The sequence below is a fragment of the Salarias fasciatus genome, chromosome 7 (assembly GCF_902148845.1).
Source record: "Salarias fasciatus chromosome 7, fSalaFa1.1, whole genome shotgun sequence".
NCBI lineage: Eukaryota > Metazoa > Chordata > Actinopteri > Blenniiformes > Blenniidae > Salarias > Salarias fasciatus.
In genome coordinates, this window is record NC_043751.1 from 1,140,680 (window position 1) to 1,154,629 (window position 13,950).

A 13,950-nucleotide genomic window follows, 5' to 3' on the forward strand; every position below is an offset into this window, starting at 1 on the left:
AGCCACAACACTGGAGCTTAGCTTCAAGCTCATCTGGCCAAAGTGGAGATGGGAGTAAGACACTCCTGACAAAAAGGGAAATGTTTGTTATTTACAGAGACTGCAACGAGAGTGAACATAAAGAAATGAGAGTGTGCAGAGGATGGTTCGCTTGCTCCCTGCCTGTTCGGTGGAGAGGGACTCATCGGACTCGGTGTGAAAAGATCTGAAGGCACAATAAAACCTGGGGCGACATTCAGGAGAGATACCTGTGCAGTCAGTCAGTCCTGTCATGTTGACACAAGGAGACACAAAGGAGTCCAAAAGGGAGGAAACGTGCTGCTCACAGCGTGAAGAGAGAGAGAGAGAGAGGAGAGAGAGAGAGGAGAGAGAGAGAGGAGAGAGAGAGAGAGAGAGAGAGAGAGCGAGCTTGGGGGTGGAACAGGAAGCTGCCATAGCAGGAACAGGCGTCTGCACTCGCTGGCTGACGGGACGAACGCAGCAGGACAACGTGGACCCGGAGCAGAGTTTTAGGAGTTGGCAGAGGAGGCTCTCCGGCCGGGGGGCTGCTCAGTCCATTCTGACGGGCTGGTGGTCTCGATGGGGTCGATCTGAGGGAAGACCACGAAGCACAGCCTCTGGCCCACGAACGTCGCTTTCTCTGTGGGCAAAAACACGCCACAGGTTACAGACAACACAGAGCAGTGATTTAGGCTTTATTGAACTGGAAGTTTTATAAACCTTTGACCGCAAACCTTTGACTGTGAAGTTTTTCACAATGAATCGGTGTGATCAATAAACATTTTGCATTCTGTTATTTCAGTCATGTTTCCCTTCATGGAAAGCGTGAAACCCCGCCTGTTTCCTTCCAAAGATGCATTTCTTCCCCCAATGTGTGAATGATTGTGGAAAAACCCTGAGATGACATGATAATGGGAGCGATGGACTGAGTTTTATCATCTTTATAAAGGAAACGCTCAGATCACAGCCTGGAGTGGTCACCTGTTGATAACGGGTAAAACAGAAACCAACACACCTGTATGAGTCGCCTGAGAAACCTGAGACACAAAGCCCTCATGCACAGGAAGACCTGCCTCCGACACTGGTTCAGGTGGAGGTGCTGACCACCTGCTGACTGGGACTGAACATGTCTCCCGCCGCTGTTAGTGGACAGGGCGTCTTTCTGTCCTCCTTCCTGCACGTCACCATCAATCAGAGCGTCTGGAATCAGCCGTAACTCACCGATGAATTTGTAGATACACCGGGGCTTTTCCTTCCAGTGGACGCCCAGGAAGTAGACGGGTACGCCGGTGAGCATGATGACCAGGCCCACGCCGCAGACCACCGGCTCGGAGTACAGACTGAACCCCAGCAGCAGCGCCCAGAACATCAGGTAGCACACGGGGACCAGGAGGTTCACCTGGCGGACGGAGGACAGGCGGGTCAAACGGCTGCAGGGTCAGCGAGAGGTCAGCGCGAGGTGCCCAGGAAACCTTGATGGGGCGGAAGAGGTTGGGCTTCTTCCAGCGGTAGTACAGCAGGCCGGCGATGGTCACCCCGTACGACAGGTAGTTGATGAAGGACACGTAGTTGATGAGGTTGTGTGTTTCTCCAATGCAGAGTATCACGATGGTGGCAATGCACTGAAACACAGCCAGACAGGAGAACATGGCGACTCTGAGGGAAGAAGTGGCGGATTCCACAGTGAGTGCGTACGTACGCAGACGAGCAGGGCGGGGATGGGGGTGCAGTTCTTGTAGTGGATCATGGCCAGCAGGCTGGGCAGGTGACCCTCCCTGGCTCCGGAGAAACACAGCCTGACGGCAGACGGAGGGTCAGCGGCGGCGCCGAGACCACGTCCACAGAGACCCGGGTGCGGCACACTCACCTGGACGAGGTGAACAGGTAGCCGTTGATTCCTCCGAAGGTGGACAGCGCCACAGAGATGGGCATGATGACGGAGAAGACGCCGAGCAGCTTCTCACCGAACGTCTGGACCAGACGACAGAGAGTCAGGATACGGCTCCGAACCGGACCATGGATGTGATGATTAGGATCATGGACCTGCGTCATGGGCAACTCAACCAGACCCTCAACCAGACCCTCAACCAGACCCTCAACCAGATCCTCAACTGGACCCTCAACCAACCCTCAATCAGACCCTCAACCAGACCCTCAACCGGACCCTCAACCGGACCCTGAACCGGACCCTCTATCCTACAGACTAACACCTACTGAGCACCTTCCAGACGAAGCGTAAGTGCACGGCCGGGGGAGTGTTCCTGAGCGCTCAGCTAGCTCAGCTAGCACACAGCCTGGATCAGGAATGAGCAGCTCTCATCATGATAACGGGCAGAATGCCATGCTTTCAGTGACATGGATATCCTCTCCAGATATGCCAAATGAGCTTTCTTCTCTGAGAAACTGGACGACAGAAAGCACAGAATGGAGACGAGGGCACAGAGACGGGTCATTCTACAGAAAACAACCTTTAAAAATCTTTTTGTCCTTCAAATTTTATGAACCCAGTAATAGTGCAACATTATCTTAGCTTATGTTTAATACTCAAAGATACTGACCTTCATGATATTTACTTTTTATTTGTTCTTTCCAACCTCAGCAGGGAAAGGTCACACAAATACATTGTTCCATTTTCATTCCGGCACCTCTGGAAGGATCCCTGCTCGATTAGCCACCATCTGTGACCACTAGATGTCACTGTATGACCACAGAAAGCTGCTACACTGCATGCTCATTTAAATCCTGGTGTGAGGTGTCATTCTAGTCCATCACCAGAAAAACATGGAAAAAAACAAAAGTGCAATGTGTGTGTGAACACACAGTTAAGCTCACTTTATAGAGGATCTTTGTAAATCAGGCTCACCATGTTTTATCCGAGTCCTGAAGGATCAATAATCTGCAGGATTATGACATTCTTAGTTCCCAGCTCACACGATTCCTTTCTCAACAAGCATCTACCTGTATGAGTGAGTTTTTGTATTTTTAGTAAATGCTTTTTTTTCTCGAGACAAAGATTCATTTTTGAAAGATCCAAATGTCAGGAACCAAAAAAGAGATACCAGCTGAAAATGTTGCACAGGGTTATTTGGGCTCAGTGACCTTTTCATGTCAGCTGTGACAGACTTTCATCCAGAACGACCCAGACCAGTGTCTTTAAGGTGAAGGATTGAGATACAGAAGTACTTCAGATAAAACTGTCGAGAGACGAGTCCATCATTAAACGTCTGTCATCCTGCTTTCGTGCAGTGGAATTCTGGGAGTTGTGGCTCATTTTGCTCAGGACAGTGAATATTGTGCTGTCTGTGTCCAAGCTGCGGAGCGAGTGTACAGCCTCTCACGCTTCCACCATTACTCACTACAGCCACGGCGTTGGAGGACAGCAGCTCCTCGGGCGACATGGACGAGAAGTAGGCGATGTTGGTGAGCGTGTACACAAAGGTCACCAGTGGGATGGAGATGTAGATGGCACGAGGAAGGTTCCTGATGGAGGCCGCAACGGCACGCCATGCACAGACAGGACGGTCAAAAGCAAGACGACATGCACGGAAGATGATCACAGTCAACACCAGCTATGAGAGGAGCGCTTTCAATGACATGTCTGAAAATGTAAAAACATGCAGCTGTTTCTGCAGGTCCACCATCACAGAGCTTAAACATGGCTGTCGAAAGATTCAGTTCCTTAATTGGGATTAATCGCAGAATTCCCATAATAAATCACAATTATCTGTGTTTTGAATTGCCGATTTAAAATTTTGTTGCTTTGCATTTGAAGGTACATTTAAGCCCATAACGGAAAGCTTTCATCAGTTCCTCTAAGAAGTACTGATGCAGTAATTTCAATGATTAACTTAAATTCAGCCAATCTCTCAGTCTGTCTTTTGGTTGTGGAGGCAACAACTGGGGTCTGGAGGAGTTCAGGAGGCCATGGAGGAGGACGGACAGTCGGCCTCGAAGAAATTCTGGCAAACCGTCCGGCGCCTCAGGAGGGGAGAGCAGGTCTCCACCAGCACTGTTTACAGTGGAGGAGGAGCTGCTGACCTCCACTGGGGATATTATTCGACGGTGGAAAGAATACTTCGAGGACCTCCTCAACCCCGTCACCATGTCTTTCATGGAGGAAGCAGAGGCTGCACTTTGTCACCGGTTCTGTTCGTCATTTTTATGGACAGAATTTCTGGGTGCAGCCCGGAGCCAGAGGGAGTCCGGTTCAGGCACCAAGGCGCCCTGGCCCAAGTGGAAGAGTCGAAGTATCTTGGGGTCTTGTTCACGAGTGGCGGATGGATGGAGGTGAGACTGGCCGGCGGATCAGTGCAGCGCCTGCAGTGATGCAGTCGTTGTATCGGTCCGTTGTCGGAGTACAGCCGCTACTCCTCCACATCCAGAGGAGCAGCTGAGGAGGCTTGGGCACCTATTCAGGATGGACGCCTCCCTGGCGAGGAGTTCTGGACATGTCCCACCGGGAGGAGACCCCGAGGAAGACCTAGGACACGCTGGAGAGACTATGTCTCTGGGCTGGTCAGGGAACGCCTTGGGAGAGTCCGGGGACAGGAAGTCTGGGCATCTCTGCTGAGACTGCTGCCCCTGTGACCCGGTCTTAGATAAGCGGTAGAAAATGGATGGATGGATGGATCAACCAATCGCCATTAAGCATTTTATTTGATCACAAATAACAAAATCACATGACTGCACAGAATTCACAGAGACCGGCTGAATTTAAATTCATTTTTGAAATTACTGCGTTGCAAATTCCTGGAGGGACTGATTTCTAACCAGAGTGTCTCATTAAGGAATCTAATGAATACAAAGACAGAATTTCTCTTTTGACTTTTTTGGAGTTTCTTCCAAAATAAAGTGCCATGTAACTTAATACAATGTCTACTTCATACACAGTTTTCAAATTGAAAAATTCTGATTATTTGCAATTAACTTTCACAGCCACAAGCAGAAACAGGAGAAGAAAATAAAGAACATAAAATCATTGACTGAAGTGTGGAGAAGTCCAGCTCCTGCCCCTTCATCACTACCTGGCCTTCACTCTCTGTTTCAGTATCACCTCCCTACATCAGCACTCGTATTATGCATTAACCTGCAACAGGCAAGAGAATTCATTGATTCATTATGTCACTTCATTTACAGCACAATTCAAGCCATAGCTGCAGGTTTTCCTGTCAATATGAGCAGATCCCTCAGTGAAACCCATATAAAGGTCAGCTAAACTACCTCTTCATCTTCAGACAGTCCAGAAACACACTATCGATCACTAAAGAACACATTCCTATGCTCCTGCAAACCACCAAGCTTCTCTTTCTGTGTATTTTGTAACCAGATCTGGCCACATGCAGTTCACCCTTTAACCCTAACCCTATGAAGCGGTTCATATTTACCGTCTGGGCTCCACCACCTCCTCCGTCACGTAGTTGAGGAAGTTCCAGCCGCTGAAGGCGAAGGACGCCTGCAGGAAGGCCAGAGCGATCTGTCCCACAGATGGCGTCCTGTCCAGGGAGAAGGCCACCTGAGGAGTCAGGGCCTCGTAGTTCCCTGCAGGAGGAAGCAGGCGGCCGGCGTTAATGGGCCCGGGCTTTGGGCAGCGGCGGGGCTTCAGGTTCCAGCTGGGAGATTTACCATTGCAGATCTGAACCAGACCCACGACGATGATGAGGCCCAAAGCCATCAGTTTCCCCACTGTGAAGACGTCCTGGATCCTGGTGGCCATCCGAACGCTGGAGCAGTTCACCCAGGTCAGCAGCACTGACGAGGACACGCACACACACACACACACACACACACACACACACACACACAATAAAAGGTCAAGTGTGGAAGAGGGTAAAAGTTTCTTCATCTTGATTCATAAAAAGCTGTAACTGTCAATTATTCAGCAGTAGTACTGTTCTTGTGCATGTGTATGTGTGTGTGTGTGTGTGTGTGTGTGTGTGTGTGTGCATGTGTGTGTTGTCTTCCATAATTTCTTTCGCTAAAACGTCACTGTCAGTCTCTCAGTCCTTACCTCCAGCTGTCACTTTCACTACTGCTTGACAGTTCCCTCCTAAACAGACTACAGTATGTCTGTAAACCTTCTAAATGTTCGCTAATCCATCAGTGTTGAAGGGCTTTGGATGTGACCAAACCTCTCGTGAATTACAACAATTAATCGGAGACTCTGTCTTCAGAATTATTTCAGATCCAAAAACAACTGGAACATCTTTTTACATTACTTTCAGTCCAAAAATAGCACTCAAACGTCTTATTGGCTTCATCAATCAGTCATAAAATGTGAGCCGATCTACGTGTATGATACACATTTAGAGAAATGCAAAGCTGTTTAAATTCTGTTCTAAATTCTTGATAAACTCCTTCAAGCTCAACAGTGACGTGCTGGTGGTGTAGACGCTCTGAGATTGACTCAGTAACTATCATCCAATAGTTGTGGAACCAAGCTGATTAACTCAGAAACAAGAAGCAACATATTGTCTGCATAAAACAAAGTATTCTGTGTAAAGTTAAACATTTTATTCCACTAAAATGAAGATTTGAGATGAGTAGCTGCAGCAGGCGGCACTATAGCTCGATAAAAAAGCCCTGGTTTCCTCTCCCAAGTGTAAAATATTGATGAAATGAGACTATTCTGGGTCTTTGTAAAGAATATCTATCCATCTCAGAAATATTTGAGTTATTTCAAAAGAGGATTACATGTTTTATTGTCTTTCAGACGTGGGGAAGATGCTGCCATTTGAAGGACATTGTAAAAATTCTCGTCTCATGACATTTCTGAAGGGAAGAGTGATTCCACCCTGTGGAGGCGTCAGCATCTGTGTTAGAAAACCTCCTGAAATATAAGTTTCCATTCTGGAGCCTTCTGGTGTCCTCGGACACTCTGGTGCTGCCCAGTCTCTGAATTTGCTTCTAAACGCCGTCCAGCGAACTGATGCTGAGCAGAGAAGACGGGTCAGCGTCTGTTTCCTGGCTGCCGAGGAAGAACATTAAAAATTGAAGAGCGTTGAGCGTTCGGCTCGGCGAGACTGAGAGTCTGCTGCTGGAAGCATGAACGGCGGAGCCGTTAGCTCGGCCGTTAGCGCAGCGCTAAGCTACAATCAGCTGCCATGAGCCAGCACCAAGCATGTGAATGTGAGATTCTTCCTCTAGTGATGCCTCCTGGGGTCAAATCCTGGGCATCGTGTAATATCCATCTGCTTCTTTTACAACCTGTGTTTGTATATTTTATCATTTTTAGCTTTAATGCTGCAATCAACCAGTTATAATGATTGCAGGAACAAAAGACGCTGTGCTTTAAAACACATCATTATTGATCATCTTGAATTTCTAGATTCTGGATTCTTCAGCAGTTTGACAGATCACTGCGCTCCGACCAGCACAAAATGAAGTATAGCAGCAGGACACACTTCGGTGGACGCCGTTCAACAAAACGCTGTGGGGAAGTAAAGAGCGGCTGGAGAGATTTATAAAAGCTGTGGCGGGCCAGGTGAGTAAACGCCTCTCGGCCAGTTCAAAACAGCGAAGAGGAGCTGACAGGAGCGTGTGTGTCACATGTCGCTCAGGCCTGAAGCTCCACGTTTGGGAGGTGAGGTGAAGCTGACACGCCGAGGCAGCGGCCGGTCGCCATGGGAGGCAGGAATGTGGGAAACGGCGGAGCGAGGGAGGGCGTGATTGTTTCACCTCGTCCATCACTGCCAGCGGCTTTGCCCCGCTCTCCCTCAGGACGGCCTCGCTCTCCGGCACAAAGGCGGGCTGTCAGCGCCGCCAGACAAACCACTTCCGTTGCGCCGGGCGAACAAAGCGGTGCGGGTCTCCCCCGCCACCCAGCGAGAGGGAGGGCCGAGCGGCTCACGTTCCGGGACCCGCTCCCAGAAAACAAGAGTGAATGATGGCGTCAGAGGCAGCGGGTCACATGACGGAGTCCCGCCGGGCTGCCGCTACCGGGACGGGGTCAGCGCCGCAAGAGCCTCACCACTGCTGCTTCTGGTTCTGGTTCACTCTGTAACTGGAGGTCAGTGTTTCTGCGTCTCCAGGAAAGTGAAGGAACGTTGCACCAGTTTAAGACTCAGGACTTATTTTAGCTCAGCAGATTTCCATTTCTCCCTCGACTCTCCTCCTGGATGCATATTTCACTGCTGAGGCTGTAACAGCGCTTACATAAGAGATATTGGACATGTGGAGGCCTGGAGGAGTGTGTGCTGCTGCCTGAATAATGCAGAGACCACACTCCCGATCTCCACTGGGCCCTGTGCTCCGCCCACCGCCGCCAGAGGACAGGAAGTGACTTACGGAGGCAGGTGGCCGACAGCATGCGGGTGGCCATGTACGGCGGGACGCAGTTGGGGAAGACGGGCTGCAGCACGTAGCTGGAGAAGGTGAGGGCGATGACGGCCAGCGTGGTGGGGTACATGATGAGGACGGCGCTCCACAGCAGCAGGAACCTGACGAGTCAGCAAAACCAAGAGAAACCGTCTGCAGCAGCCTGAAACTTTAACAATGACTTTGAATTCAGCTGCTGAACTGATGGCTCGGACTGATGGACGCCTTCAGATGCAAAACAACACCAGTTAAAGCTGCTGTAGGCAGGATTTTGCTAGTCAATGCTAATGTTTCTGTGTTTTCTTTGGATTAAATGTTAGAGTATCCATTGATAATCCTTTAGGAGTGTAGCATAACTGCACTACCGCGAGGGCGCAGCGTTTCCATCTGTCTCTGTTCTGAGCTGAAAAGGAATCTCGACAGCTCCAGGTATCTTTGACCAATCAGAAGAGCCCCTGAGGCTCTAACCGTGATTGGTCGAGGGGCGTTTGTCGCACGTTCTTGTGGGAGGGGCTTAACTTGCATAAGGGCGTGATGTCAGAGAAAACAGGACAGGATTGGCTGTGCTGGGTTTCAAATCGCCATATTTGATGGGTCAAATCACCATCTTGCTTAGGTAACCCTAAGCAAGATGGCGGAGATGCGGAATCCTGCCTACAGCACCTTTAAATAATGCAGTTCAAAGCATGATTAATAGTGATTTACTGTGGAAATAACGCAATTAATGGTGATTAAAAATCTTTTGACAGCTCTAATTAAATACATCATTCTGATGTTTTTCAAAGCTTCTGGAGTGTTCCACAGTGTGATGAGTCTGCTGAGTGCAGCAGAGGCTGGAGGAGTTTCCTCAGCCGGCCCCCACAGATTCATCTACCAGTAACCCCTGCCTCTCAGCCTCTCAGCCTGGCGGCTGATTTACGGGGGTGTTAAAGAGATGTTCACGGCTGATTTCCGCCGGCGGGCCGTGTCGGGTGTGATGACAGTGTGTGTGGACGGTGCAGCGGCCGCTCACCCCATCAGACCACCGAAGATCTCCGTCACGTAGGAGTAGTCTCCCCCGGACTTGGGGATGGTGACGCCCAGCTCGGCGTAGCAGAGCGAGCCCAGAGCGGCGATGCAGCCCCCCAGGAGCCAGACCACCAGGGCCAGGCCCACCGAGCCCGAGTGCTCCAGGACCCCCTTCGGGGAAATGAAGATGCCCGAGCCGATGATGTTCCCTGAGGAGAGGGGGGAAGAGGAAGGTCCTGAGAGTCTGAGGGCCTCTGCAGCAGGTTCCCTCCTGAGCACAGTCTCACACACCTTCAGGTCCCTTCACACACTTCGCTTTTTCACGTTCAGCCTGGTTTCTAATCTTCTCACACAGTTTTGTACTAAAATTGAGATGTGATGGAAGAAGGGTGGAGGTTTTTATCCACCTGTAGAGAACGTGAGTGAACTCATGGAAGCACATGGAGATGAACATCGAGCCAGACGGTCTGCGGAGTCACTGCTGTCAAAGCTCAACAACAGCCGAGCATGTCTAATCAGTTACATCGCACAGACGTCCAGAAGTGGTCCGTTCTGTTGGCAGAATGTTCATTGTGATCCACTGTGACGCGCCAGACCAGAATCACTGCCAGAGGATTATTACTGAACACAAAGAGAACTCAAACGGTCCGTCATGCCCTCCATGTGTTAAAGTCAGAACAGGGTTGGTGGAGCACTGTTTCTGCAAGTTACTTTTAAAAAGAAATTATTAGTTACTTCCTCAAAAAGTAACAAGTTAGTAACTGAGTTTGCAATATTTTAAAAGTTACAAATTACTAGACAACGTAACTAATGCATTACTTTAAAAAACATGCTTCAAAATGTCAAAGAATCTGGATCCCTCTTAATAGAACTTTATGATGCATGTTTAATTATTATCCAACTGAATATATGATTAATGAAAGAAATGGACACTTGACAGAATAAATTACAAACAGGAAACACTACATTAATCTAAATTATTCAAATGTCAGATGTATCAGATTTCATTTGTAACTGCAGATAGCATTTCTACATTTGTAAAAGGATAATAAAACACTATAGATGCCTGTACTTCCATTTAAAGGGTGCCTTTGAATAATCAGGGCTCTATGGACTCTCCACTGCAGTCATTCAGAAGACTATCGTTCTGGCTGTAAGAAGGCCTGACCCCAGCTGGACAGTGACCTCTGACCTCTCGAGGTGTGACTGACTTCACCTTTATCTGCATTCAGCCTCACGTCCTCCTGCAGAACGGACTCCGCTGGGCGTGAAGCCTGTTCTCTCCAGCTGTCAGCTCCCAGCCGCCCCCCCCCACACACACACACACTCCGTCCAACCACAAAGAGCTGTACGAGCCAGTGAGTTAGAGGATGCAGAGGCCATCAGTCAGCCGGGGGCCGGCCCCTCCCGCCCGGGGCCTCAGTATGCAGCGTGGAGGACCAGCGGATCCGACACATTCAGGCGGCGGCGCTACCAGTCGCACGGCAGGAGGCAGCCAAGTGGCACACACTGCCATTACATAACCAGACATAAATTAACCCGACCGGGCGGCAGAGGTGGGAAGTGACCTACTCACCTCCTGCTCTAACTGCAGAAAGATGTACAGGCTGCCGACTTATCATGCTGAGCAGATCCTGCTTTCCTCTGGCTGCTCTGGCTGGGAATCACCATTAAACCTGATGTATTTTCCATACATTTACCATTAGGACCCATGTAAAAACTGATCAGATACTCACATCCTGTTGAAAACTACTGCAGTCTGAACTGCAGTTCTGGAAAAACACTCCTTTTTCATGACGCTTGACGTGAGTGGTTGGTATGTGGGGATGGTTTGGTCTGATTAGGAACACAGTGAATCTCTAAGTACCTGCAATGTTAAAAAAAATAAAGAGCAAACCTCCAAAATATCCCATGACTGACGACACTGGAAGGAAACAGCGCTGAAAATGACATTAGCAAGTAAGACTGAATAACATGCTGAAAATCATCCTGAAAACACTGAACAACCACACTCTGCTAGTTCCAACGAACAGGATATTCAACATGAAGCCAGACAGGGACTGTGCTGTGTTCACACTCAGTTCACTGCAATATTTACAGAGCATCTTCCTCCTCCAACAGACAGACTTGTCTGTACATTAGAATCAGTGTATTTGGGAGATCTATGTCGGTATTAGTGACTGATTTGGATCTTTTGGTGATTTTCTCCTCATGAAGCTCGGCTGACTGTGGAGAAACAGTTTGATGATCATTTTCAGAGCTCTCTGGATCCTCCCTTCTCCTTCGAGTCAGTTAAAGCTGCAACAGCAGCGGAGAATCCCCCTCAGGATTACAGACACTACTGATGGAGTGAAGCGACTGCACTCAGAGGCCGAGTGCACAGCAGCATCCTGTGATGCTGCGCTGCTCTCCAAACGGCTGAATCAGGGCGGCTTCAGGCCACCGCTGTCCAGGATCTCACTTCATCTGCTCTCATGCTGGAGGCGATGGAGGGCCAAAACATTATAACAATAATAACACACAGAATGGGACGAAAACCAGTCTGAATTTATATATTTATTTAATGTTTTAGAGGTGTTACATTGAGAAAAGCCTTTGATTTTGAACTATACTTAGAAAATAGAGAGCAGTTTGTCCAGATACAGACGGGAAAGAGCCGTTTGAGCAGTATGAACCGTGGTGTACCTCAGGGCTCTGTCCTTGGGCCACTAACACTCAATTTGTGTGCAAATGACTTTGAACCCTAAGTGATGTTTGTACTTGAAATGTTCTAATATTGCACTGAAATGAATGGCACAGCTGATGTTTCAGATTTATGCAGTGTAAGTCGTGAAATAACTTTCTAATGACTGTTCCCTAAACGGTTACCATTAATGCTACTCAGCATTCGTCACACTGGTGTAGAAGTCACATTCATTTTCTCTCTGAACTCTTTCTGACGCTGTTTCTGGTTTCATCATTTTGACTGTAAATTCTGCTGTGCAGAGGTTTGCAGAGGTTTTTCTCTAGTGGAGGTTTTTCTGTAGCAGCGCCACACAGCGACACCTTGTGGTTCCAGGTTATATCATGATATATCAATTGTATAACCTGCCAAATTAAAAAAGTGTGACTTATTGTATAGAAAATATCAGAGTGAGAGCATCACTGTGAAGCACGGAGGAGGCAGCATCATGAGCCGCGGCTGCTCTGCCTCGTCACACAGGGACACCGAGCGGCTGCAGACGGCGCAGGACCAGCCAAACCATTTCAAAACAACGTCCGATGATTTGGGCGCTTATGGACGCTTGACTGATGGTGAGCCGGGGCGAAGCAGCCGCTCGATCCGGTCTGTGGGTCGGAACCACCTCAGCGCCAAAACAATCAATAAAGACAACCAATCACGGAGGGCATCACACTGCATCGCCAGACATTTCCCATCATGCACCAGGCCACATTTTCCAAACTGACTCTTATTCAATCAGCTGTCTGAGTTTAGGCTGAAGCCTGATGAGTCCAGCAGCCGGTTCTCCGCTGTCCCTGCAGCTGAAGCAGCTGATGGTTTGAGGAGAGAGAACTCCAGAGGAGACGAGAGGCAGACCCTCTGCAGGACCCTCTGCAGGACCGGGTCAGACCCTCTGCAGGACCGGGTCAGACCCTCTGCAGGACCGGGTCAGACCCTCTGCAGGACCCTCTGCAGGACCAGAGCAGACCCTCTGCAGGACCAGAGCAGACCCTCTGCAGGACCGGGTCAGACCCTCTGCAGGACCAGAGCAGACCCTCTGCAGGACCGGGTCAGACCCTCTGCAGGACCAGAGCAGACCCTCTGCAGGACCGGGTCAGACCCTCTGCAGGACCAGAGCAGACCCTCTGCAGGACCACAGCAGACCCTCTGCAGGACCCTCTGCAGGACCAGAGCAGACCCTCTGCAGGACCGGGTCAGACCCTCTGCAGGACCAGAGCAGACCCTCTGCAGGACCGGGTCAGAACCTCCATCAGGCTTTATCAGCCCCCCAATGGGCCTGGACTGGACCCTCAGGGACAGTTCAGACCCTCGCTCAGCCCAGATAGGACCCTCTGTGGGCCTGCTTTTGACCCTCGGGCCACCTGTTTGACAACCTGCCCCCCCCTCAGACTGGTGGCCCTCCTGTCTGCAGGACAGAAGAGGGGGGCCAAGGCCAGTTCCCAGGTCCTGCTGCTGTTCCTGCTCCAGCAGGCAATGTTGTTCTGCCTGAGGACCAGCAGGAGCAGCAGAGCCAGCAAGAGAACCAGGACCAGCAGGAGCAGCAGAACCACCTGGACCACCAGAACCACCTCAACCATCTGGACCAGCAGGACCACCTGGACCACCAGGAGCAGCAGGTCCACCATGCCCCTCCTCCTCCTCCTGGCCCCCCTGCGGCTCCTGGAGCTGGTCCTCCGGGGGAGTCCAGGACTGGAGAGAGTCGTGCAGGAGCAGCAGCAGAGGCAGGTCTTCCTCCTCCTCTTCCTCACCTATGATGATGGTGCACGCGCTCAGCAGTCCGATCTCCTTCTTGAGCGTCACCCTGTCGGGGCCGCGCTCCTTGCCGTCCTTCTGCGCCTCCATGTCGGCCAGTCCGGGTCCCGTGCTGCTCCCACCGCTCCTGTCCTCTCCTCGCTCCGCATTCATGC

General features: G+C 50.2%; 1 protein-coding gene across 1 annotated transcript; it reads right to left on the bottom strand.

Moving 5' to 3' along the window:
* Window positions 1-509: 509 nt before the first annotated feature.
* LOC115391485 (asc-type amino acid transporter 1-like) lies at window positions 510-13,948 on the bottom strand. Its single transcript, XM_030095761.1, has 11 exons — window positions 13,792-13,948; window positions 9,326-9,530; window positions 8,284-8,435; window positions 5,623-5,748; window positions 5,385-5,538; window positions 3,357-3,480; window positions 1,868-1,971; window positions 1,700-1,796; window positions 1,473-1,622; window positions 1,222-1,399; window positions 510-640 (listed from the first exon to the last, which is right to left on the bottom strand). The coding sequence occupies exons 1-11, from the start codon at window positions 13,946-13,948 to the stop codon at window positions 510-512; spliced, it is 1,578 nt and encodes a 525-aa protein (XP_029951621.1).
* Window positions 13,949-13,950: the final 2 nt, after the last annotated feature.